Here is a 25850-nt window from a genome sequence, read left to right on the forward strand (position 1 = left end):
TGGTGAAGTTATAGTTTCGCTTCCTTATGCATAAGTTTAGGGTATACTTTAACCTTGACCCATCCTTCACTGTGGGGCCCCACAGTGGCCCCACAGTGAAGTGGTCAGGGGCCCATCTCAGATTTTTGTGCTGGGCTCGATCAGGACCACCTTCTCTGGAGGATTTTACCTGTTGTGCATGTTTTGTGTTGAAGTGACATACTGGGCTCCAAATAACAATTATTTTGTCAAACAATTAGTGGTGGTGGAAAGTAACAAAGAACAAAAGGGAAACTTTTACTTCACTACATTTGAGAGCAATATCTGTACTTTTTAAAATATATAGACAAAATGTAAAACATAACTTAGGACATTTAGTCAAATTGCTACCGTTGACCAAAGATCAGCGAAATGATTTATCAGTCGTCGTCACAGTCGTCGTCGTCACAGTCGTCACAGTCGTCACAGTCGTCACAGTCGTCACAGTCGTCACAGTAATCAGTCACCCCACTGGCATTGAAGGATGGCTCAAGAGCAGAGGACAAGAAGACATTTTGACTAAACTTGCCGCTAATGAAGTCAAAATGATGGCACTGGAGAACATCCTGATTGAGTACACTCAGACAACACTAAATGTACATGTTTCCTGTGTCATTTTGATGCCAGTGCTGCTTTGTACGGCTAAACTGTAAGGGATTCTTTTGGGCTGATACAACACCTATGTGAAGGCAGCTAATGGTGCCAATAAAACCACAAAAAAAAGAGATCACCACCTGAATCCAACTACAAATACAGTAGTTGCAGATTAATAGTGCAGAAGCTTATTGAAACTATCAGAACAAAGCATGTGACAGGCAGTGTATTTCGTCACGTCATACTAATAGTTTCTAGGTTGCCAATTATAAAAAAAAAAAATTCGAACACCTTGAAAAACAGCATTCTCGTCTTCACGTCTTCATGGAGATCGTTTTTAGGGAAACGTTCCAAAAGAGACACACCCGCTCAATCTAACCTGGAGGAACTCACTTGGCTTTGCTCACAGTCCAGGCTGGTCTGTTGTTCTCCTCGGTCAGTTTGTTGGCGATGACGGCTGCAGCTGACGCCTTGGCACCACTCCGCTCCTTCTCCTTCTCCTGCACCACCACTGTGACTGAATGATGCTTCGGCGGCTTCACCTCCTCCACCTTTCGCCCGCTAATCTCCACGCGCCCGGTCCTACCTTCCTTGTCCTCCTCGCTGCAGTCTCCATCACCAGACTGGAAGAACCTGCGTTTGGCCTGAAGATAATTGGACGCGATGGAAGTTCTTGGCGAGGGCGAGGGCGAGGGCGTAGGAGTTGTGGTGGTGGTGGTGGTGGTGGTGGTTGTAGGAGCAGAAGGAGCAGAAGGAGCAGAAGGAGCAGAAGGAGCAGAAGGAGCCAGGCGCGACAGGAAAGTGCTAGTCGTTTTGGTTTTAGCTGCGTTTGCCGGTTGTGGAGAAACGACAGAGGAAGTGTGGTTTGAAGGTGCAGGGTTTGCAGGCAGAGGGTGCGATGTGCTGGAGGAGACACTAGAGGGAGTGCTGGCTTTGTGGGAGAGCCAGGTGGGACCAGGTTTAGGGCTGGTCTTCACAGGGCCTGGGTCAGGAGGAGCCAGTCTGGAGCCAGAGGAGTTTAGGGGCCGGTCTGTGGCGAAAGGGTTTCCAGAAAGAGTTCTAAAAAGACACGAAAATAAAAAAAATACCACAATAAAACATAATTGGATTGTAGTTGCCGAAATTTAAACTGTAAAAGGTGTTTAAATCCAGGCTCAAAAACATTATGTTTAGTTTTACTTATGACTGTTGGAATCATGTTAATCAGGCTTTTATCATTTCAAATGTTATTGTGATTTAATCTATTGTATCTTTTTAATTGTATTGTAAAGCACTTCGAACTACTTGTATGAATTGTGCTATACAATTACATTTGGATGGATTTGCTGACATTAAGTCATTACAGACGAGTTAAAAGTCATAAAACTCAGCTTTTCAAGTCGAAACACTGCAGGTAAATGGGAAATCAATCATTATCAGGTAATGTTTTCATATTTAAAAAAAATACGGGATTTTATGTGTAACAATTTCTAAAATTCCACATATTTGTAACATTTGCGATTTTGCAAGTTCTCTCACTTAGAAATTATGGAGGTCTCTGAAATGTTCATTATAGGTGCCTTTCCACCGTGACTGTATATTAAAAAAGAAATCCGGAAATCACATTGTATGAGTTTTACATAATTTATTTGTACCTTATTGCTGCAAATAAGATAAGTGTTGTTCAAATTTTGAACACCAAATCTCAATATTAGGTACAGAAGCCATGACCCGACCACATGACTTTCTCCCATGACTCCTCTGGATCATCCAGAACTTCAGACCTGGACATGTGCTGACTTAAGCTGTGGAACCTTCTGTGCGATACATGATTTAAACCATGACGGTGAATCATAAAATGTGATTTCCAGATTGTCTTTTTTTAGATTCAGTCTCTCTCAGAGGAAATTAACCTACGATGAAAATGTCCAACCCCTCCATAATTTCTAAGTGGGAGAACTTTCAAAATCTTCCTTAATTTTGTAAGATGCTTAGAAACAAGGGCAAGTTTTTACAGAGGGGAAAATGCTGGAATGGTTAAAAGTTCAAAATGATGTCCATTTTGCATATCATGTACCCTTTAATATGTAGTTTGAATCAAACTAAAATGGAAGCATAGAATATCAAAGTTGCTAAGTTAAAATTAACAATAAAATGATCAGGACAAGTTTGGTGATGGTGTGTGAACTTCAAAACTAATGGATACCAACATCCTGACAAAAGCCAGAGAGGAACTACATAAAGAACTCCAGGTACTTTTGATCAGGACACAACACAAAGTACATCTGTCCGAACACAGGATTGTCAGTGTCAGAACTGTTCTTACTTGGCGCAGTTGCGGTGATAGAGCTTCCCTTCCACCAGGTGGCGCTGCACCAGGTGAACGTGCTTGCTGCAGGACACACATTTGCTACTGAGAGTACCAGTCTTAGGGGGGTGCTCCGCTGGGACGTCCTGCACAGGGAGGGGACAGGAGTATTCAGTGTCAGACAAAAGCACAAGAACCAAACAGGGAGTGTGTGTGTGTGTGTGATGTTTGTCTGTGTGTGTGTGTGTGTGCGTGATGTTTGTCTGTGTGTGTGCGTGATGTTTGTCTGTGTGTGTGCGTGATGTTTGTCTGTGTGTGTGCGTGATGTTTGTCTGTGTGTGTGCGTGATGTTTGTCTGTGTGTGTGTGTGTGTGTGTGTGCGTGATGTTTGTCTGTGTGTGTGCGTGATGTTTGTCTGTGTGTGTGCGTGATGTTTGTCTGTGTGTGTGTGCGTGATGTTTGTCTGTGTGTGTGTGTGATGTTTGTCTGTGTGTGTGTGTCTGTGTGTGTGTGCGTGATGTTTGTCTGTGTGTGTGATGTTTGTCTGTGTGTGTGCGTGATGTTTGTCTGTGTGTGTGCGTGATGTTTGTGTGTGTGTGCGTGATGTTTGTCTGTGTGTGTGCGTGATGTTTGTCTGTGTGTGTGCGTGATGTTTGTCTGTGTGTGTGCGTGATGTTTGTCTGTGTGTGTGCGTGATGTTTGTCTGTGTGTGTGCGTGATGTTTGTCTGTGTGTGTGTGTGATGTTTGTCTGTGTGTGTGTGTGTGCGTGATGTTTGTCTGTGTGTGTGCGTGATGTTTGTCTGTGTGTGTGCGTGATGTTTGTCTGTGTGTGTGCGTGATGTTTGTCTGTGTGTGTGCGTGATGTTTGTCTGTGTGTGTGCGTGATGTTTGTCTGTGTGTGTGCGTGATGTTTGTCTGTGTGTGTGTGTGATGTTTGTCTGTGTGTGTGCGTGATGTTTGTCTGTGTGTGTGTGTGATGTTTGTCTGTGTGTGTGCGTGATGTTTGTCTGTGTGTGTGCGTGATGTTTGTCTGTGTGTGTGTGTGATGTTTGTCTGTGTGTGTGCGTGATGTTTGTCTGTGTGTGTGCGTGATGTTTGTCTGTGTGTGTGCGTGATGTTTGTGTGTGTGTGCGTGATGTTTGTCTGTGTGTGATGTTTGTGTGTGTGTGTGATGTTTGTGTGTGTGTGTGTGATGTTTGTCTGTGTGCGTGATGTTTGTCTGTGTGCGTGATGTTTGTCTGTGTGTGTGTGTTGTTTGTCTGTGTGCGTGATGTTTGTCTGTGTGTGTGTGTGTGTGTGTGTGTGTGTGTGTGTGTGTGTGTGTGTGTGTGATGTTTGTCTGTGTGTGTGATGTTTGTGTGTGTGTGCGTGATGTTTGTCTGTGTGTGTGTGTGTGATGTTTGTGTGTGTGTGTGATGTTTGTGTGTGTGTGTGTGATGTTTGTCTGTGTGCGTGATGTTTGTCTGTGTGTGTGTGTGTGTGTGTGTGTGTGTGATGTTTGTCTGTGTGTGTGTGATGTTTGTCTGTGTGTGTGATGTTTGTCTGTGTGTGTGTGATGTTTGTCTGTGTGTGTGTGATGTGTGTGTGTGTGTGTGTGATGTTTGTCTGTGTGTGTGTGATGTTTGTCTGTGTGTGTGCGTGATGTTTGTCTGTGTGTGTGCGTGATGTTTGTCTGTGTGTGTGCGTGATGTTTGTGTGTGTGTGCGCGCGTGTGTGCGTGTGTGTGTCATGTGAAAGAGTGGAGCAACACATTTGTGTAATGTTTTCTTCTGCTTTCAGTTTGGAGCGTGTGTAAGTTCCACAGGTTGAGATCAGCCTGACTCAGAGGCTGCAGTTATGATCATCTATGACTCTTGTTCTGTGGTCATTAAAAGTCACTGTCGCCATGTTTCCACCGGTTCACTTAGGAGCAGATCTGTCCAGTCCAAAGGTGTCTCCACTGTCTTAGGCCTCTGGACCCAGAGCCAGACCCTGAACATGGAGACACTCCATGGAGACACAATTCTGAGATCAGGGAGAGTCCAAAACGCAGTATATACGGTATGTTTGGAGAGGGCCTGAAACGTTATGTTGTCCATGGAGATGTGGTCGTTTTATTTGTTGTAATTATTGACCTTTATTCAAGCAGAATAGCCCATCTTGGATTTGGAAACCATTTTTGTGAGAGTCCTGGCCTTGGTGGGAGGGGCTTATTGTACTAACTGTCAAGATGGTTCTTTTGAGGGAACACACAGACACACACTTTTCTAATGACTCATAGTCTAACAATTTCGGTGTGTTTTTAACAAATAACAGTTGAAATATGGAGACTAAAGGCTTCTAGATAGAGAATATTTTCAAAGTGTATTATTGATGGAAATCAGAAATGGTTCATTATATTTGGCATTGTGATTCAATAATGCCACAGGTCTATGTGTTAAAATGTATTTTGAATGTGTTTCACGTGAATAATTGACTCGTCACACTTCTTCCAATTAATTGTTGCAGCCCTGGTCATGACTTAAAGCCCCATTGTGTAAGATTTCAAAAAAACAAAACTTAACGCAATTACACGTGTTTTTATATTTTTAGAATTGCCGTGAAGGGGCCTGTATGTCTACAAATTTGACTTGAAATTTTTCTGGTGGAAAGTCTGCCACCTCTTTGTCTCCATGGACATGGACGTGGCGTGGACTGCTGATTAGTCCTGCCACGTATCAATCATAAAACGCACCTACCGCTCACCTGCAGCCGCGTGCGGCTCGTCCTCAGGAGAGCAGCACGTTTCCCTGTGTCCAAGTGCATTGATCTATCATAATATAGTTCCCTCAGTGTACAGGACAAAATTAAGACAGATATATATATAGACAGTTCGAGCTCATAAGAGACGGAAATCTACGGGAGACGAGAGATGCGATGTGAACCGTCACACTAATAAACAAACGCACGTGTGTGTTGTATCAGTCCACACGGGGGCGTGGCATGTGCACTTCAGCCTGAGTTCTCAAATCGCCGAAAAATGGTCCATTATTCTTTTAAAAGAATAGCAAAAAACTGATCTGTCTCCATGGAGAATGCTCTCAAGTTTGGTTTTAACATTAACCATCTCCGAGGAGTAATGCAGGTGTCGAGCGCACCACCAGGGCTGTGCTGCTTTAAGTGGTTTAGTCTATTGGTTCTCAAACTGTGGTACGCGTACCACTGGTACCACAAGCTCCTTCTGGTGGTTCGTGAATTCCCCTGCACTTCAATTCTTTGTTAAATCAAGAGTCCATTCATTCTCATGTTTGTCCTCTTGTGGGCTAGCCCTCATTTAGAACTTGTAGAGCAATAATGTTTCCATAATCCAGACGGCTTGGGTTGATAACAACCATGGACCACATTTAGGTCAAAGCCTTGTTAAAGGTCATCGAGTGTGTAAAGTTTCAACATTTGGGTTTTATTATGGATGAGAATTAGCGTAAAACTGACATCTGAGCTAAAGATAATTTGATTGGAAACAGGATGGATGTGCCTGGCTGGTTCGGTTCGTTTGGGTAATTGTGAATGCGCAATTGAACTCTGATATGGACCAAAGAAGTGAAGGTCAAATTGAATTGAACTGATTTGTCTGAAATGTGAATGTAAATGGGGTTAAAACATTTCCTGGGGGTTGTGAGCAGGACCACTCCTTGATTACCCAAACGCCTTCTTATAACAGTCCAACGCCTCAGTCACCTTTTGAACATAGCGTCATACCAGAGTCTCAAATCATTCATTAGCATCATGGACCCAGAGCTAAACATCAACCAATCAGAATCGGATACTGACCAGTGCAGCGATTCTCCAGCCTCTGCCAATGAGACCGTCCAGCCTTGTGCCGGTCACAAGCCAGTCCGAATGTCATTAAACCCTCGTCATCGCCTCAACATCCAGAGCCCACACACTCCAGCACTACCTCCGCCGCTCTCTTGTTCCACGCCCGGCTCATGGGCGTGGAACAGTCTCCTCCCGGGACCAGGTTCCTCCTCAGACGAGTCTGGGCCATGGCTGCAGCGCGAGCTTAGCAAGACAACAAATCTAAGCTTTTCTAGCTATTTTGTGTACACATGGGGACGGTTGTGCACATGAGGGGCAGGCTGCGCACATGATGGGCAGGCTGCGCACATGAGGGGCAGGCTGCGCACATGAGGGGCAGGCTGCGCACATGAGGGGCAGGCTGCGCACATGAGGGGCAGGCTGCGCACATGAGGGGCAGGCTGCGCACATGAGGGGCAAGCTGCGCACATGAGGGGCAAGCTGCGCACATGAGGGGCAGGCTGCGAACATGAGGGGCAGGCTGCGCACATGAGGGGCAGGCTGCGAACATGAGGGGCAGGCTGCGCACATGAGGGGCAGGCTGCGCACATGAGGGGCAGGCTGCGCACATGAGGGGCAGGCTGCGCACATGAGGGGCAGGCTGCGCACATGAGGGGCAGGCTGCGCACATGAGGGGCAGGCTGCGCACATGAGGGGCAGGTTGCGCACATGAGGGGCAGGTTGTGCACATGAGGGGCAGGCTGCGCACATGAGGGGCAGGCTGCGCACATGAGGGGCAGGTTGCGCACATGAGGGGCAGGTTGTGCACATGAGGGGCAGGTTGTGCACATGAGGGGCAGGCTATGGGGAAAATCTACAAAAGTCACAGAATGAATCCAAACACTACTAGTCCAGCTCCAGGTTTATAGTAGAAAAAGCTTCAGTTGTAGTCATCTGGACTCAGTTTGAAAAAATAGACGTTTCGACTCTCATCCAAGAGTCATTGTCAATAACAGAATTTAGGTCGAGAACTCCGATATTAATACTGTTCTGTGGTAAGACCCGCCCATTGGGAGGAGCCTTCCTGAAGTAGAAAGAGTTGTAGTTTCAACAGAAACTCCCCCTTGTATCTACCGAGCTAGCCTATTCAGAATCTTAATGGGCTGTTAGAAACCATCTTAGAGATGCATCAGCACAGAAGAAATACTAGTTCAGGACCTCAGAGTGCCGTGCATCTCCATCTTGAAGCCTCTAATCACTCGGTTGAAGACGGTGAGGTGAAGGTTTTAAGCAGGGAGAAAAGATGGTTTGAAAGAGGAGTCAAGGAAGCTATTTTTGTTAAAAAAGAAAGACCTTCTTTAAACAGAAATGGAGGGCTTAGGTTTCATCTTCCTGTTATTTATAATGGGATTCTGAACCCCTGGAAAGGACAAGGACATTCAGATGCTAATCAGGTACTCAGGGTGGTTGAGCCAGGGTCTCACAAAGACAAAGAGGTTTCTAATAGCCCATTAAGATTCTGAATAGGCTAGCTCGGTAGATACAAGGGGGAGTTTCTGTTGAAACTACAACTCTTTCTACTTCAGGAAGGCTCCTCCCAATGGGCGGGTCTTACCACAGAACAGTATTAATATCGGAGTTCTCGACCTAAATTCTGTTATTGACAATGACTCTTGGATGAGAGTCGAAACGTCTATTTTTTCGAACTGAGTCCAGATGACTACAACTGAAGCTTTTTCTACTATGGAACAGGCCTGGACGAATGAGGGATTACACCGACACAGCTCCAGGTTTGTTTATGTGACGTGGATCAGGCAGAGCAGCAGGTTTGGCTGATATTGTACACAGCGTCTCTACAGGCGAGAGAGAGATGAGTTTTTCTGGACTATCTTGATTGATAAAAGTGTATTGCTGTAGTGTGTGGTGACTTTTATGGACGGGAAAGCAGACTTGGGGTGTTCAATACTTAGTGCGCAAAACCTAAAAAAAGGGAAATCTAATATACAGAGAGGGGATTTGAACCCGGCCTCCCGCATCAAGGGCAAAGGCCTTTCCTACTGAGCTAAACTTCCACATGCTGATTGGAATATAAGAGAACATCGACACATTTAAAACACAAATTAGTGCTTCATGTTGTTGAATGACTAATAATCATTAGAAAAGTGAACAGAGTCTTAGCTACAAACACAGACTTGTCTCTAAAAGATAGTTTTTAAGTGTTTGTTGAAACTTGGTGCTGCTGTTGCTTCACTTCCTCTGCACATGCTCAGTCAGGCACAAGATTCCCACAGGTTTATTCAGTGTTTGAGCTCAGATCTGTGGGTTTGAGGCTGTGGTCCTCAGAGCACGTGTGCAGAGCTCCAAAAGAAGCTGCTGTCCGCTCTGGTTCTAAAGCTCATGTTAGAGATCAGAGCATGAACAGGGCTCTGAACACGGTCACAGAATGAAAAGGGAGAAGAAGAATCCAGCTTCACCCCCAGTACTGCCCAGCGGCCTGTAGAGGTCACTAAAAGACACTGCGAGTTCAGCCCAGCTTCAGCAGCAGAAGTGAGGGGAAAACAAGCTTATTAGGATATATTTTATAATAATTCATACATAGTAGTGACACACAGTAATTTTAGATTTTATTGGCCAATCACTGACTGCTTCGACTGCTCTGACCACACGTCACTGGTGTATTGGGAACATGAACCGGACCAGCTCAGAGAAAGAGACAATGTTGCAACTTTGGTGCCGAATCGAAACAAGTGTGTGATGATGTGCTTCTGTAAGAATATAGAATATGACACTAAACATTCTCTTTTATATGTTACTGTGACGTGCAGATAAATGACATAAATATTGTGAAATAAACATTTTATATACATTAATATAGGGATTAGCATCATTCATTTCCATGTGTAGGTAAGGCTGGGAGATATGGATTTATTAAGTTTCAAATCTATAGCAAATTTTATTTGGTGAAAATGGCTTTTAATAATGATTTCATTAACATAAAACTAAACAGACTTTTAATTTGTGCCATGTGAAGGAACGTTAGATTTGACCCAATAGCATCGGCCAAGTGTAAGAGATTCCAAAACGGACCAAGAGAGAGAATTGTGCCTATGGTTATGGTTGAGTTCACGTTCTAGAATGTAATGTCATAATCTCAGATGGAGGGGAGGGGCCTGCGTAACTCTACGGGGGATTTACATTGTTAAATAATAATAATATAAATATCAAAATGTATGCTCCACAAATGTTTCTGCTTCTAATTATTTGTTTGTGATTATCTCAACAAAACTGCCATATTAACATACATAATATATTAAAGCCCTTTTAACGGACAACAAAAAATGCTTGGACTTGTGATGGTTTGTACTGACATGTGGATAGTAATCACAGAGACATGAACCATAAACCAGGCAACAAATCTACAGTGAATTCTACCCAAACATTCTGACCTGTCTCCGTTCATATTTAACCCCGTCTTACCTGTCTGCGGTCCTGTCTGGCGTCGGAGGTGGGCCGGCTCTGGTCCACAGGGGGCTGGTTCTCTTTGGTCGGGCCGGACGAGGGGAACACTTTAGCAGACACCGGTGCGTTCTTCTTCCCCGCAGGCTGCTGCTCTGTAGCCTCCTCTGCTGGACGTTTCACACCCGCCAGCCCTCCAACTGCACACACAAGACACACAACGTTGTTATTGAAGTTACTTGGCAAACCTTAACCTAGCATAAAACAGCCCATATCTGAACTTTAAACCATGTTATTGAAGGATTAACTTCATGGTTACCTGATTTTTAAATTGGGTTGGTTAAGACGAGGCGTGAAATGCACCGATGCGAGCTGTGAAGGGTTAAGGGTCTGTTCTGATGACAATGGACAAACGTCAGCCAATTATACAGACGCTGACTAGATGTTTTGTAAAGTAATAGGAGGAAATATGTGTCCACAAATGTAACTGGTGACACAGGTTGTGTTCAGGACATTCTAGAACATGTAATCCACACATTTAAAAAGAGACAGTTTATCTGAGCTTTAACCTTCATCTGTGGCTCATGTTCAGCTCTTTCTCCTCCAGACTTCCAGACTCACTGAGCTGCAGAGGCAAAACTAGCTCAATCATGATTGTTGCACGTGCTGGGATTTAGGTAGAGACCATTCACATGAGAGAGGTTTATAGCTGAACATGCTGCACTGTAATAAAGTCAAATCTGTTTTTGCCCAGCACAGACACAGTCGCTTGAAAAAGTATTCCACGTTTTGTCTCGTCACGACAAACTTAGATGAATTGTATTGTAATTTTCTTATAAAAGAGCAACACTATTGTGAAGTGGAAGGAAAGTTATACATGATTTCCAGATTTAAGAAAATAAATAAAAACTAAACAGTGCAGCATCCAAAAGTATTCAGCCTCTTTCACCCCCGAGTGCAACCAATGCTGTCAGAAGTTTCCTGATTGTTGAAAGATTGGATGTTGAACAAATTATTGAATAGAGTCCTCCTGTGTGAAATCTAATCTCAGTATTCATCTTATTCCAGAAGCCTGTCCGGGCACCCCCATCCGACGTAATCGTAATTGTAATAGTGAACACAAAACTGCTGAGGTCGAGAGAAAAGAAGTTCTACACAGACAAAAGCCGTTTTCAGGCCGCCCAGTGCATTGTTGTTCTTGTTGGACATTTACACAAATCAATAGCTATTTTAGCTGTGAGACTTTGCCTCGTTCTCCATTCAAGCCAACAGAGTTCACACTTGACAGGAAGTGCCATTACAAGTGCCAGTTTGTAGTAAGAGGCAAAAGTGTGCCGGGCAGAATAAGGTGAATAAATGCAGCTGTGAGGGCCACAGAATGTTGGGAGAGATTCGAAATGACACAGGAGTAGTTCAGTTGCTCCGCTCCGTCCGTGACATATTAGACTTAAAAAACAAAACAGCAAGTTTAAAGAGAGACCTTCATTACAAAGACAGCAAGAGAGCCTTTTTCACCCACGATTTAGCAGAGGGCACTGAGCAGTGGTTTTACAGCTTTTGTGAGGAAATCAAAATGAGACAACTACAATTTTTCAAGCACAATATTGTCTTACCGTCCATTCTGTTGGTCACATGTAAAGGTAAAAAGCACATTCTCTTCAACACAATCAAGTCGGCGTAATCCCTCATTCGGAGTGTTCCATTGTGGAAAAAGATTCAGTTATAGTCATCCAAGAGTCATTCTCAATCTGCAGATCTAGTCCGAGGATTCTGGACAGAACCTCCTGATAATAGCCTGTCTTGTTTATCCATTTGTTCATTTTTTCTATAATCCTCAGTGAAATGCACAACAGAAAACGGAATAGCAACTGGAGTTAGATCCATGGTGCCAAAGTTGTAGTGTTGTAGTGGCCAAAGTTGAATCCAAAGAGGACAATGCAGGCACAGCTTTGGACCCAAAAGTCAGATTTTTTACAAATATGCACTAAAATAATAAATTAAGGCCAGGCATATGTATATTTTAGACCTATTTACACAGTTAATCAGTTAAAAAAAGGGTTTATGTTGCCAGAACAGCATTTGGTTGTCATGGTGGTGATTGTGACACCGAATTGAAGTTGTCGAGTCGGCCAATGGATGTAGTTGGGAAGCTCATGTTGGCTCTTGTGATCGTGCTCCAGGAGTGACAACAGAGCTGCATAAAATAGTTTTGTTTCCCCATCGTTTGGTTGCATGCAATCAATTCGGTACACATTTTTGTCGTCAAATATTTGCCAATATCAAAATTTAGATTTTTAAATACAAAGCAAGACCTACAAATCAACGGCAACTACACAGAACACTGTATGTGTGGTACTCACTGGGGGAGCGCCCGTGGAAGTAGTTGTAGTACTGCGACACGTATGTGAGGATGCTGAGGCGATCGGGTACTCGCAGGGCCACCATGTCCTCTGCGTCCAGGAGAGCGGGGATGCCCAGCTGCTGCTCCGCCACACTGAAGGCCTGAGGCGCACACATTTATATCACAGTACAGAAGAGACCGGAGAGACGTGTTTACAATTGGGACAGTTTCACTCTTGCAGTTTGGTGCTGGGGTCTGGCCTTTCCCTCAGCAAACCAAACCAGTCAAATGCTAATGAAAAACCTGTCAGTTATAAGGCCTTATGAGGCTGTTGTAGACTGAGGGGAGGTTGTATCGCAGACCAACATCCCTGTTTAAAAAAAGGTTTTCTTTCTTTAAAAAATGCAAAACCATCTCTTCAACTTAAACTTCAGACTCTTCAAACGTGTGATTTATGGATTTTGAAGATTCACAGCAAACTAAAAGATTGTAAATAAGACATTGTGATATAGTTGTTGGTACTGTGGCTGTTCCAATTATTTCTGGACTATACAGACTCTAAAACATACAAAAAGATAATTTATAACAACTGATAGGACTGTTTTATTATGATTGTAAGAGGAAAGTTGGCATGCGAAATAAGGTTTGGTAAAAGTAAAATAAAACATTTTAAAACATTCAATAAATACTACAGATAATAGCAAACTATGTTTTTCTTTTTTATAATGCAAGGGTAAAGCATAAATGTTGTAGGTGTTCTAGTGCTGTTGGCCTCTTCTGCTCATCCAGGCGGGGGGGGGGGGCTTGTTGTACCCTTTGTTTCTTTGCTCTGGCTCTGACCCGTGCTTCAGCTCAGCAAACACAACGTCCTACATCTTTTCCATGACTCTGCAGGTGTCGGCGAGCTGCTGTTTGAGCTGCACATGGTCCTGTGCTGCAGTAGTGTAAAGAAAGCAGATATCAGGTTGTGCCTTGATTTGCTCTTTCAGCTGGTTCTGTTTTTGGAGAGTAACATTGGTCTTTTTCCACTTCAGGTCTTTGTCTTTGGCAAGTCTTTCCTGAGTCTTAAGCTTCTGATCCACTGAGTTGGTGACTGATTTTCAAGTTTGGCTGTCACTCACTCGGGGTGCTTTCCTCTGGGTGTGAGGGGGCCTGGATGCTGGGTTTCCTTTCCTGTTGGTGTGGTGCAGAGCTGAGCCTCCAGGTCAAAGTCCTCATTGTAGAGGTGTTTGTCATCCTCAGACGTGTAGATACCAGCGCTTCATGGTAATAGTCTCAAGAGATTCTCATGTAACATCTCCATGGTAACATCTCCATGGTAACATCTCCATGGTAACATCTCCATGGTTATCAAGCATTCTATCCATGGGATGATAACATTGCATTGCTGCCATGGCCATAAACAACAGCAGTGGTTGATGCTAATGCTAACAATTACTCGGAAACTTATAGTGTTCTGGAACCATTTTCCGTACGCATAGCCCTTAGCATTAGCCCTTAGCATTAGCCCTTAGCATTAGCCCTTAGCATTAGCCCTTAGCATTAGCCCTTAGCATTAGCCCTTAGCATTAGCCCTTAGCATTAGCCCTTAGCATTAGCCCTTACAAATAGCGAGTTATGAATGATCCTGGTTTTGGGTGGTACCAGCCCATTGACCACATAACATGAGGTCAAAGGTTAATAATGACCATAAAAGCAATGACCATCTGGACCATTCCAATACCAGGCCTCAGTATAATATTTAATTAGTTTGGTAAATGCTTGATTTATTTAATGCCATTAAAATATACCTGTCAATCAAGGAGAAGGCATCGAATTTGACTCCAACAAGCAATAAATAATAGTTTAGTGGGGAAAAAATCACACTGTCATTTTAAAAGATTGCTTTTCCACCCCAAAACCTTATAAGGTCATGTATGGAGCGATGTTTGTGGAGCAGAGGAGCAGAGAAGAGGAGCAGAGAAGAGGAGCAGAGAAGAGGAGCAGAGAAGAGGAGCAGAGAAGAAGAGGAGCAGAGAAGAAGAGGAGCAGAGAAGAGGAGCAGAGAAGAGGAGCAGAGAAGAGGAGCAGAGAAGGAGAGGAGAAGGAGAGAAGAAGAGGAGCAGAGAAGAGGAGCAGAGAAGAGGAGCAGAGAAGAGGAGCAGAGAAGAGGAGCAGAGAAGGAGAGGAGAAGAGGAGCAGAGAAGAAGAGGAGCAGAGAAGAAGAGGAGCAGAGAAGAGGAGCAGAGAAGAGGAGCAGAGAAGAGGAGCAGAGAAGGAGAGGAGAAGGAGAGAAGAAGAGGAGCAGAGAAGAGGAGCAGAGAAGAGGAGCAGAGAAGAGGAGCAGAGAAGAGGAGCAGAGAAGGAGAGGAGAAGAGGAGCAGAGGAGCAGAGAAGGAGAGGAGCAGAGAAGAGGAGCAGAGAAGGAGAGGAGAAGAGGAGCAGAGAAGAAGAGGAGCAGAGAAGGAGAGGAGCAGAGAAGGAGAGGAGAAGAGGAGCAGAGAAGGAGAGGAGAAGAGGAGCAGAGAAGGAGAGAGGAGAAGAGGAGCAGAGAAGGAGAGGAGCAGAGAAGGAGAGGAGCAGAGAAGAAGAGGAGAAGCAGAGGAGAGGAGAAGAAGAGGAGAAGAGGAGCAGAGAAGAGGAGGAGGGAGCAGGCTCAGACAGGCCGCAGCTCCACCCCTCACCACAATGGAATGTTACTTTCACTTTTAAACCCTTTGATTTCTTAATCCAAAGTCCAATAGTGTGTGTGTGTGTGTGTGTGTGTGTGTGTGTGTGTGTGTGTGTGTGTGTGTGTGTGTGTGTGTGTGTGTGTGTGTGTGTGTGTGTGTGTGTGTGTGTGTGTGGCGTTCACACTGGAGGAAGTGCCATTTGTTTATTACAGTTTAAGACACAATCTTACAAGGTCGTTGTTGTCATAGACGTTTTCTTTCTTCAGGGAGTCAAAATTTCTGCAACACACAAAATAAGAAGATCAAGAGATTTATTATTAATTTTCCATTAAAACGTTGCACTTATTTTTGGAATAACACTCAAACATCACAACTACAGCAGGTGAATGTGAACCAGTGGATTCACTCTGTCGCAGCTTCCACCGGCCTCCTGCTGGTGCCAGAGTCAGGACTAAACATGGACCGGCCTCCTGCTGGTGCCAGAGTCAGGACTAAACATGGACCGGCCTCCTGCTGGTGCCAGAGTCAGGACTAAACATGGACCGGCCTCCTGCTGGTGCCAGAGTCAGGACTAAACATGGACCGGCCTCCTGCTGGTGCCAGAGTCAGGACTAAACATGGACCGGCCTCCTGCTGGTGCCAGAGTCAGGACTAAACATGGAGCGGCCTCCTGCTGGTGCCAGAGTCAGGACTAAACATGGAGCGGCCTCCTGCTGGTGCCAGAGTCAGGACTAAACATGGAGCGGCCTCCTGCTGGTGGCCAGAGTCAGGACTAAACATGGACCGGCCTCCTGCTGGTGCCAGAGTCAGGACTAAACATGGACCGGCCTCCTGCTGGTGCCAGAGTCAGGACTAAACATGGACCGGCCTCCTGCTGGTGCCAGAGTCAGGACTAAACATGGACCGGCCTCCTGCTGGTGGCCAGAGTCAGGACTAAACATGGACCGGCCTCCTGCTGGTGCCAGAGTCAGGACTAAACATGGACCGGCCTCCTGCTGGTGCCAGAGTCAGGACTAAACATGGACCGGCCTCCTGCTGGTGCCAGAGTCAGGACTAAACATGGACCGGCCTCCTGCTGGTGCCAGAGTCAGGACTAAACATGGAGCAGCCTCCTGCTGGTGCCAGAGTCAGGACTAAACATGGACCGCCCTCCTGCTGGTGCCAGAGTCAGGACTAAACATGGACCGGCCTCCTGCTGGTGCCAGAATCAGGACTAAACATGGACCGGCCTCCTGCTGGTGCCAGAGTCAAGACTAATCATGGACCGGCCTCCTGCTGGTGCCAGAATCAGGACTAAACATGGAGCGGCCTCCTGCTGGTGGCCAGAGTCAGGACTAAACATGGACCGGCCTCCTGCTGGTGCCAGAGTCAGGACTAAACATGGACCGGCCTCCTGCTGGTGGCCAGAGTCAGGACTAAACATGGACCGGCCTCCTGCTGGTGCCAGAGTCAGGACTAAACATGGACCGGCCTCCTGCTGGTGCCAGAGTCAGGACTAAACATGGACCGGCCTCCTGCTGGTGCCAGAGTCAGGACTAAACATGGACCGGCCTCCTGCTGGTGCCAGAGTCAGGACTAAACATGGAGCGGCCTCCTGCTGGTGCCAGAGTCAGGACTAAACATGGAGCGGCCTCCTGCTGGTGGCCAGAGTCAGGACTAAACATGGACCGGCCTCCTGCTGGTGCCAGAGTCAGGACTAAACATGGACCGGCCTCCTGCTGGTGCCAGAGTCAGGACTAAACATGGACCGGCCTCCTGCTGGTGGCCAGAGTCAGGACTAAACATGGACCGGCCTCCTGCTGGTGCCAGAGTCAGGACTAAACATGGACCGGCCTCCTGCTGGTGCCAGAGTCAGGACTAAACATGGACCGGCCTCCTGCTGGTGCCAGAGTCAGGACTAAACATGGACCGGCCTCCTGCTGGTGCCAGAGTCAGGACTAAACATGGAGCAGCCTCCTGCTGGTGCCAGAGTCAGGACTAAACATGGACCGCCCTCCTGCTGGTGCCAGAGTCAGGACTAAACATGGACCGGCCTCCTGCTGGTGCCAGAATCAGGACTAAACATGGACCGGCCTCCTGCTGGTGCCAGAGTCAGGACTAATCATGGAGCGGCCTCCTGCTGGTGCCAGAATCAGGACTAAACATGGAGCGGCCTCCTGCTGGTGGCCAGAGTCAGGACTAAACATGGACCGGCCTCCTGCTGGTGCCAGAGTCAGGACTAAACATGGACCGGCCTCCTGCTGGTGGCCAGAGTCAGGACTAAACATGGACCGGCCTCCTGCTGGTGCCAGAGTCAGGACTAAACATGGACCGGCCTCCTGCTGGTGCCAGAGTCAGGACTAAACATGGACCGGCCTCCTGCTGGTGCCAGAGTCAGGACTAAACATGGACCGGCCTCCTGCTGGTGCCAGAGTCAGGACTAAACATGGACCGGCCTCCTGCTGGTGCCAGAGTCAGGACTAAACATGGAGCGGCCTCCTGCTGGTGCCAGAGTCAGGACTAAACATGGAGCGGCCTCCTGCTGGTGGCCAGAGTCAGGACTAAACATGGACCGGCCTCCTGCTGGTGCCAGAGTCAGGACTAAACATGGACCGGCCTCCTGCTGGTGCCAGAGTCAGGACTAAACATGGACCGGCCTCCTGCTGGTGGCCAGAGTCAGGACTAAACATGGACCGGCCTCCTGCTGGTGCCAGAGTCAGGACTAAACATGGACCAGCCTCCTGCTGGTGCCAGAGTCAGGACTAAACATGGACCGGCCTCCTGCTGGTGCCAGAGTCAGGACTAAACATGGACCGGCCTCCTGCTGGTGCCAGAGTCAGGACTAAACATGGAGCAGCCTCCTGCTGGTGCCAGAGTCAGGACTAAACATGGACCGCCCTCCTGCTGGTGCCAGAGTCAGGACTAAACATGGAGCGGCCTCCTGCTGGTGCCAGAATCAGGACTAAACATGGAGCGGCCTCCTGCTGGTGGCCAGAGTCAGGACTAAACATGGACCGGCCTCCTGCTGGTGCCAGAGTCAGGACTAAACATGGACCGGCCTCCTGCTGGTGGCCAGAGTCAGGACTAAACATGGACCGGCCTCCTGCTGGTGCCAGAGTCAGGACTAAACATGGACCGGCCTCCTGCTGGTGCCAGAGTCAGGACTAAACATGGACCGGCCTCCTGCTGGTGCCAGAGTCAGGACTAAACATGGACCGGCCTCCTGCTGGTGCCAGAGTCAGGACTAAACATGGACCGGCCTCCTGCTGGTGCCAGAGTCAGGACTAAACATGGACCGGCCTCCTGCTGGTGCCAGAGTCAGGACTAAACATGGAGCAGCCTCCTGCTGGTGCCAGAGTCAGGACTAAACATGGACCGCCCTCCTGCTGGTGCCAGAGTCGGGACTAAACATGGACCGGCCTCCTGCTGGTGCCAGAATCAGGACTAAACATGGACCGGCCTCCTGCTGGTGCCAGAGTCAGGACTAAACATGGACCGCCCTCCTGCTGGTGCCAGAGTCAGGACTAAACATGGACCGGCCTCCTGCTGGTGCCAGAATCAGGACTAAACATGGACCGGCCTCCTGCTGGTGCCAGAGTCAGGACTAATCATGGACCGGCCTCCTGCTGGTGCCAGAATATGGACTAAACATGGACCGGCCTCCTGCTGGTGCCAGAGTCAGGACTAAACATGGACCGGCCTCCTGCTGGTGCCAGAGTCAGGACTAAACATGGACCGGCCTCCTGCTGGTGCCAGAGTCAGGACTAAACATGGAGCGGCCTCCTGCTGGTGCCAGAGTCAGGACTAAACATGGAGCGGCCTCCTGCTGGTGCCAGAGTCAGGACTAAACATGGAGCGGCCTCCTGCTGGTGGCCAGAGTCAGGACTAAACATGGACCGGCCTCCTGCTGGTGCCAGAGTCAGGACTAAACATGGACCGGCCTCCTGCTGGTGCCAGAGTCAGGACTAAACATGGACCGGCCTCCTGCTGGTGCCAGAGTCAGGACTAAACATGGACCGGCCTCCTGCTGGTGGCCAGAGTCAGGACTAAACATGGACCGGCCTCCTGCTGGTGCCAGAGTCAGGACTAAACATGGACCGGCCTCCTGCTGGTGCCAGAGTCAGGACTAAACATGGACCGGCCTCCTGCTGGTGCCAGAGTCAGGACTAAACATGGACCGGCCTCCTGCTGGTGCCAGAGTCAGGACTAAACATGGAGCAGCCTCCTGCTGGTGCCAGAGTCAGGACTAAACATGGACCGCCCTCCTGCTGGTGCCAGAGTCAGGACTAAACATGGACCGGCCTCCTGCTGGTGCCAGAATCAGGACTAAACATGGACCGGCCTCCTGCTGGTGCCAGAGTCAGGACTAATCATGGACCGGCCTCCTGCTGGTGCCAGAATCAGGACTAAACATGGACCGCCCTCCTGCTGGTGCCAGAGTCAGGACTAAACATGGACCGGCCTCCTGCTGGTGCCAGAATCAGGACTAAACATGGACCGGCCTCCTGCTGGTGCCAGAGTCAGGACTAAACATGGACCGCCCTCCTGCTGGTGCCAGAGTCAGGACTAAACATGGACCGGCCTCCTGCTGGTGCCAGAATCAGGACTAAACATGGACCGGCCTCCTGCTGGTGCCAGAGTCAGGACTAATCATGGACCGGCCTCCTGCTGGTGCCAGAATATGGACTAAACATGGACCGGCCTCCTGCTGGTGCCAGAGTCAGGACTAAACATGGACCGGCCTCCTGCTGGTGCCAGAGTCAGGACTAAACATGGACCGGCCTCCTGCTGGTGCCAGAGTCAGGACTAAACATGGAGCGGCCTCCTGCTGGTGCCAGAGTCAGGACTAAACATGGAGCGGCCTCCTGCTGGTGCCAGAGTCAGGACTAAACATGGAGCGGCCTCCTGCTGGTGGCCAGAGTCAGGACTAAACATGGACCGGCCTCCTGCTGGTGCCAGAGTCAGGACTAAACATGGACCGGCCTCCTGCTGGTGCCAGAGTCAGGACTAAACATGGAGCAGCCTCCTGCTGGTGCCAGAGTCAGGACTAAACATGGACCGCCCTCCTGCTGGTGCCAGAGTCAGGACTAAACATGGACCGGCCTCCTGCTGGTGCCAGAATCAGGACTAAACATGGACCGGCCTCCTGCTGGTGCCAGAGTCAGGACTAATCATGGACCGGCCTCCTGCTGGTGCCAGAATCAGGACTAAACATGGACCGGCCTCCTGCTGGTGGCCAGAGTCAGGACTAAACATGGACCGGCCTCCTGCTGGTGCCAGAGTCAGGACTAAACATGGACCGGCCTCCTGCTGGTGCCAGAGTCAGGACTAAACATGGACCGGCCTCCTGCTGGTGCCAGAGTCAGGACTAAACATGGACCGGCCTCCTGCTGGTGGCCAGAGTCAGGACTAAACATGGACCGGCCTCCTGCTGGTGCCAGAGTCAGGACTAAACATGGACCGGCCTCCTGCTGGTGCCAGAGTCAGGACTAAACATGGACCGGCCTCCTGCTGGTTCCAGAGTTGGGACTAAACATGGACCGGCCTCCTGCTGGTGCCAGAGTCAGGACTAAACATGGACCGGCCTCCTGCTGGTGCCCAGAGTCAGGACTAAACATGGACCGGCCTCCTGCTGGTGCCAGAGTCAGGACTAAACATGGACCGGCCTCCTGCTGGTTCCAGAGTCGGGACTAAACATGGACCGGCCTCCTGCTGGTGCCCAGAGTCAGGACTAAACATGGACCGGCCTCCTGCTGGTGCCCAGAGTCAGGACTAAACATGGACCGGCCTCCTGCTGGTGCCAGAGTCAGGACTAAACATGGAGCGGCCTCCTGCTGGTGCCAGAGTCAGGACTAAACATGGAGCGGCCTCCTGCTGGTGCCCAGAGTCAGGACTAATCATGGACCGGCCTCCTGCTGGTGCCAGAATCAGGACTAAACATGGAGCGGCCTCCTGCTGGTGGCCAGAGTCAGGACTAAACATGGACCGGCCTCCTGCTGGTGCCAGAGTCAGGACTAAACATGGACCGGCCTCCTGCTGGTGGCCAGAGTCAGGACTAAACATGGACCGGCCTCCTGCTGGTGCCAGAGTCAGGACTAAACATGGACCGGCCTCCTGCTGGTGCCAGAGTCAGGACTAAACATGGACCGGCCTCCTGCTGGTGCCAGAGTCAGGACTAAACATGGACCGGCCTCCTGCTGGTGCCAGAGTCAGGACTAAACATGGAGCGGCCTCCTGCTGGTGCCAGAGTCAGGACTAAACATGGAGCGGCCTCCTGCTGGTGGCCAGAGTCAGGACTAAACATGGAGCGGCCTCCTGCTGGTGGCCAGAGTCAGGACTAAACATGGACCGGCCTCCTGCTGGTGCCAGAGTCAGGACTAAACATGGACCGGCCTCCTGCTGGTGCCAGAGTCAGGACTAAACATGGACCGGCCTCCTGCTGGTGCCAGAGTCAGGACTAAACATGGACCGGCCTCCTGCTGGTGCCAGAGTCAGGACTAAACATGGACCGGCCTCCTGCTGGTGGCCAGAGTCAGGACTAAACATGGACCGGCCTCCTGCTGGTGCCAGAGTCAGGACTAAACATGGACCAGCCTCCTGCTGGTGCCAGAGTCAGGACTAAACATGGACCGGCCTCCTGCTGGTGCCAGAGTCAGGACTAAACATGGACCGGCCTCCTGCTGGTGCCAGAGTCAGGACTAAACATGGACCGGCCTCCTGCTGGTGGCCAGAGTCAGGACTAAACATGGACCGGCCTCCTGCTGGTGCCAGAGTCAGGACTAAACATGGACCGGCCTCCTGCTGGTGCCAGAGTCAGGACTAAACATGGACCAGCCTCCTGCTGGTGCCAGAGTCAGGACTAAACATGGACCGGCCTCCTGCTGGTGCCAGAGTCAGGACTAAACATGGAGCGGCCTCCTGCTGGTGCCAGAGTCAGGACTAAACATGGACCGGCCTCCTGCTGGTGCCAGAGTCAGGACTAAACATGGACCGGCCTCCTGCTGGTGCCAGAGTCAGGACTAAACATGGACCGGCCTCCTGCTGGTGCCAGAGTCACTCTGTATATTGCATCTGGCGTGCCTCGTTAAAACTACTCTATGGTATAGAATTCTATTTGTAAATGTAAATAACATGAAATCAAACAGCAGTTGGTTTAATGACTGAGAAGGGTCAAAGGTCACAGTGCAGTTAGACAGGTGTTCACTATCAGTCAGTAATAATTAAACCATAGACACATCCAGCAGCACTTATTTTACAGTTTGAACGTTTTGACCTTGGAATAATTTTTGTTGTGCCTAAAAACATTTGTAGAGAAGTTTTATTGGTCAAGTTAGGGCTGCACCACTCGAAAAATTGTGATTTTTCAAACAATCACAGCCATTATAGCAGCATTAGCACTTGAGAGAAGACTTTTTGTACTTTTGTCCTCTGAGAACGACACATTTTCTATAAGCGACACACTTGAGCCAGGAGCACGTCTGGTACAAGCTACAAAACTGCACACTTTATAAAAGAGGACCTTTAACCTACTAAAAACACATTTTGCCGCCTCAGACACAAAATGATGATGCTTTTTTATTGGATTTGGACCTGAAAAGCCTGTTGTGAAGAGTGTGGATATTTTAACAAAAATGGCCACAATTATTGTCATTAAACAGCCTAAGTTAATACATTTATACATTTGAATTTGATTTTATATGCAACAAAAATGAAATGCAATTAAAGAATGAAACACTCAGATGTACATATTATTTCAATAACAAACCTAAACGTCCCATATATTATGCAAAATCGACTTTTAACCTTTTTATGGAGGTAATTGTACCTCAAAACAATCCCCAAAGTAGTGTTTTTTTTCATCCGTGTATTTAGTACAAACGGAAAAAGGGGTTTTTGGAGAGCCGACCTCTGAACCCACGGCTCAGACAAACTTGACACAGTAAGAGAGAGACTCCGCCTCCTCCAGGAAGTCTGCATAAGCAAGATTTAAATCAGAAATGCAGAGTTTTCTACAACATGCATGTCATTAATAATACTATCACAAAGGTCCTTAGGGTTGACTATGAAATGGGAAATGTAGCAAAATATGAGATTCCAGAAAACACATGTGAGATGTTTGTGTTTTGTTTCCACATATTTAAGTAATCTCCTTCTCGAGAGCTAAAAACACCAGCTCCCACATTATGACATCATCTAGTGGTAATCAACAACTGCTCCATTCAGAGCATTCACCTTCACCACTCGTTCTAAACTTTGCAGCTGTCAAACTGTCTCCACTGCAGTTTAAGATGATTCAACCCTGCAAATATGAAACAAAAACCTCGGCAAAAACTAGATAAGCCTTGTGAATGATGATGCCTTCACTGACCCTTGTGAATGATGATGCGTTCACTGACCCTTGTGAATGATGATGTGTTCACTGACCCCTGCAGTGGTCAGAAATCCCCCCCACTCTCCTCTGTCCTGAGGTCCTGAGTCAGCCCAGGGTTAGTTTCATTTTCCCTAATCCCACTGTACACAAGGCTCTGAGCGCAGACACACGACAGGCCACACTCCAGCCACCAGGGCCTGGAGGTGGGAGGGCCTGGAGGTGGGAGGGCCTGGAGGTGGCTGGAGGTGGGAGGGCCTGGAGGTGGGAGGGCCTGGAGGTGGGAGGGCCTGGAGGTGGCTGGAGGTGGGAGGGCCTGGAGGTGGGAGGGCCTGGAGGTGGGAGGGCCAGGAGGTGGGAGGGCCAGGAGGTGGCTGGAGGTGGGAGGGCCTGGAGGTGGGAGGGCCTGGAGGTGGGAGGGCCTGGAGGTGGGGGGCCTGGAGGTGGAGGGCCTGGAGGTGGAGGGCCTGGAGGTGGAGGGCCTGGAGGTGGGAGGGCCTGGGGGTGGGAGGGCCTGGAGGTGGAAGGCCTGGAGGTGGGAGGGCCTGGAGGTGGGAGGGCCTGGAGGTGGGAGGGCCTGGAGGTGGGAGGGCCTGGAGGTGGGAGGGCCTGGAGGTGGAAGGCCTGGAGGTGGGAGGGCCTGGAGGTGGGAGGGCCTGGAGGTGGGAGGGCCTGGAGGTGGAAGGCCTGGAGGTGAGAGGGCCTGGAGGTGGGAGGGCCTGGAGGTGAGAGGGCCTGGAGGTGCTGATGGGGTACTCTCTGGGGCTGATGGAGTACTCTCTGATGGGGTACTCTCTGGGGCTGCTGGGGCTGTTGGGGTACTCTCTTGGGCTGCTGGGGCTGATGGGGTACTCTCTGGGGCTGATGGGGTACTCTCTGGGGCTGATGGGGTACTCTCTGGGGCTGATGGGGTACTCTCTGGGGTACTCTCTGGGGCTGATGGGGTACTCTCTGGGGCTGATGGGGTACTCTCTGGGGCTGATGGGGTACTCTCTGGGGTACTCTCTGGGGCTGATGGGGTACTCTCTGGGGCTGATGGGGTACTCTCTGGGGCTGATGGGGTACTCTCTGGATCCAAAACATTCTATATTCCAGAATGACCAACCTCAGAATATCATGAAATATGAAAGATGCAAGTGGTTTTGTCAAAGTGAAAGCCTCAGACTCGTGTGAGTGACGTCAGCCGCTTTAAACACATTTAACATTGGATTTTACTGAGATTTTACTGGAGATTATGACACTTTATGATTTGTAGGTTTTGCTGGACAATTACACAGAAATATTGAGCCCATAATAGTGTTTAATTTTAACACAAACTGAAGTGAAGCTCAAATACAATGTTGAGTCCAGGAACTTCTATTTTTTCCATCTTTTGTAATAGAAATGTAAATTCACTTAAATTCAATTCAAATTGTAAACATTGTAAACATTTAAAACCATGAGCATTTAGATGTGACAGCTCTTCAATGAAACGGTCTTGTTTTGCCTCCAGAACTGAGAACATTGTGATGAATTTACACTTTTTAAAACTTCCCTAAAACTCGTGTCCCAAGTTTGTCTGGTTCTGTTCCTCCTCCACGCGCCGCCGCCGCTTCCTGCCCCGCGCGTCGAGCCACGACACCCGGGATCCGAGTGCAGCAGCCCGGCCCCGGCCCCGGCCCCGGCTCGCCCCCGGTGTTACTCACATGAGGTCGGGCCGGTGGCGGTGGATGAGCGCGCAGAAGGCCAGCCCGTCCCTGAAGCTCGTGGTCATGTTGGTGATGCTCACGTCCCGGTAACCCTCGCACCGGAGCCGGCACCACTGCTGCAGCGCCTTCACGGCCGCCATCCCGGGGAGCTGCGGCCCGGGCTGTGGAGGAGGCGGGCTCCGGAGGGTGAGAGCGGAGGCTCCCGGGGCCGTACGCCGCTGTGGAGAGAGGCGACCGCCGGGGTCAGCAGCCGCGGAACAGGGTCAGTGTGAGGGGCACACGGAGGAGCACCGGGAGTTCCGCACAAGTGCCGCAGACGCGCATCTGGCGCGGGTTTGGCGCAGGTACTGACGCACGCGAGGGGGCGGGGCCTGACGTCACTGACGGGGAAAAGTCACAAGTGACTTTGCGATTTAATAAAACTTCAGAAGTTTAATCAAATCAATCAATAAATAAAAGCATGTTTTATGTTTTATTGTATTAACCTGACTCCTGCCTGTTTCCATGGAAATCTTGTTCCTTTGGCTATAATATTCTACACTTTGGCATTAAATATATATATTTCTGTATGAATGGCTTTAAATGTATATTATGAATCATACTTTCCTCCTCAGAAAGTTGCAGTCTCACTTTAAGTAACAGTAAAAATACAGGAGCAAAAAGATGGAGTAAAATAAAAGTATCACATAAAATCATAAAACGTATTGAAGC

The 25850-nt window shown here is 48.9% G+C and overlaps 1 protein-coding gene across 1 annotated transcript in view; it reads right to left on the minus strand.

Annotated features, from left to right (window-relative positions):
• Positions 1–25416, minus strand: part of LOC140378108 (MICAL-like protein 2) — a 45258-nt gene extending 19842 nt beyond the window's left edge. Inside the window, exons 1-6 of the mRNA XM_072463788.1 lie at positions 25137–25416; positions 15335–15383; positions 12473–12614; positions 10134–10312; positions 2918–3045; positions 1006–1671 (exon numbers count right to left, since the gene is read on the minus strand). Of these exons, the coding sequence (XP_072319889.1) occupies positions 1006–1671; positions 2918–3045; positions 10134–10312; positions 12473–12614; positions 15335–15383; positions 25137–25279 (1307 nt within the window). The 5' untranslated portion in view covers positions 25280–25416. The remainder of the gene's footprint in view (positions 1–1005; positions 1672–2917; positions 3046–10133; positions 10313–12472; positions 12615–15334; positions 15384–25136) is intronic.
• Positions 25417–25850: the final 434 nt, after the last annotated feature.

This window comes from Eucyclogobius newberryi, unplaced genomic scaffold, assembly GCF_026437365.1.
Source record: "Eucyclogobius newberryi isolate DKJ021-1_F unplaced genomic scaffold, fEucNew1.0.hap1 SCAF_4, whole genome shotgun sequence".
NCBI classification, from domain to species: Eukaryota; Metazoa; Chordata; class Actinopteri; order Gobiiformes; family Gobiidae; genus Eucyclogobius; species Eucyclogobius newberryi.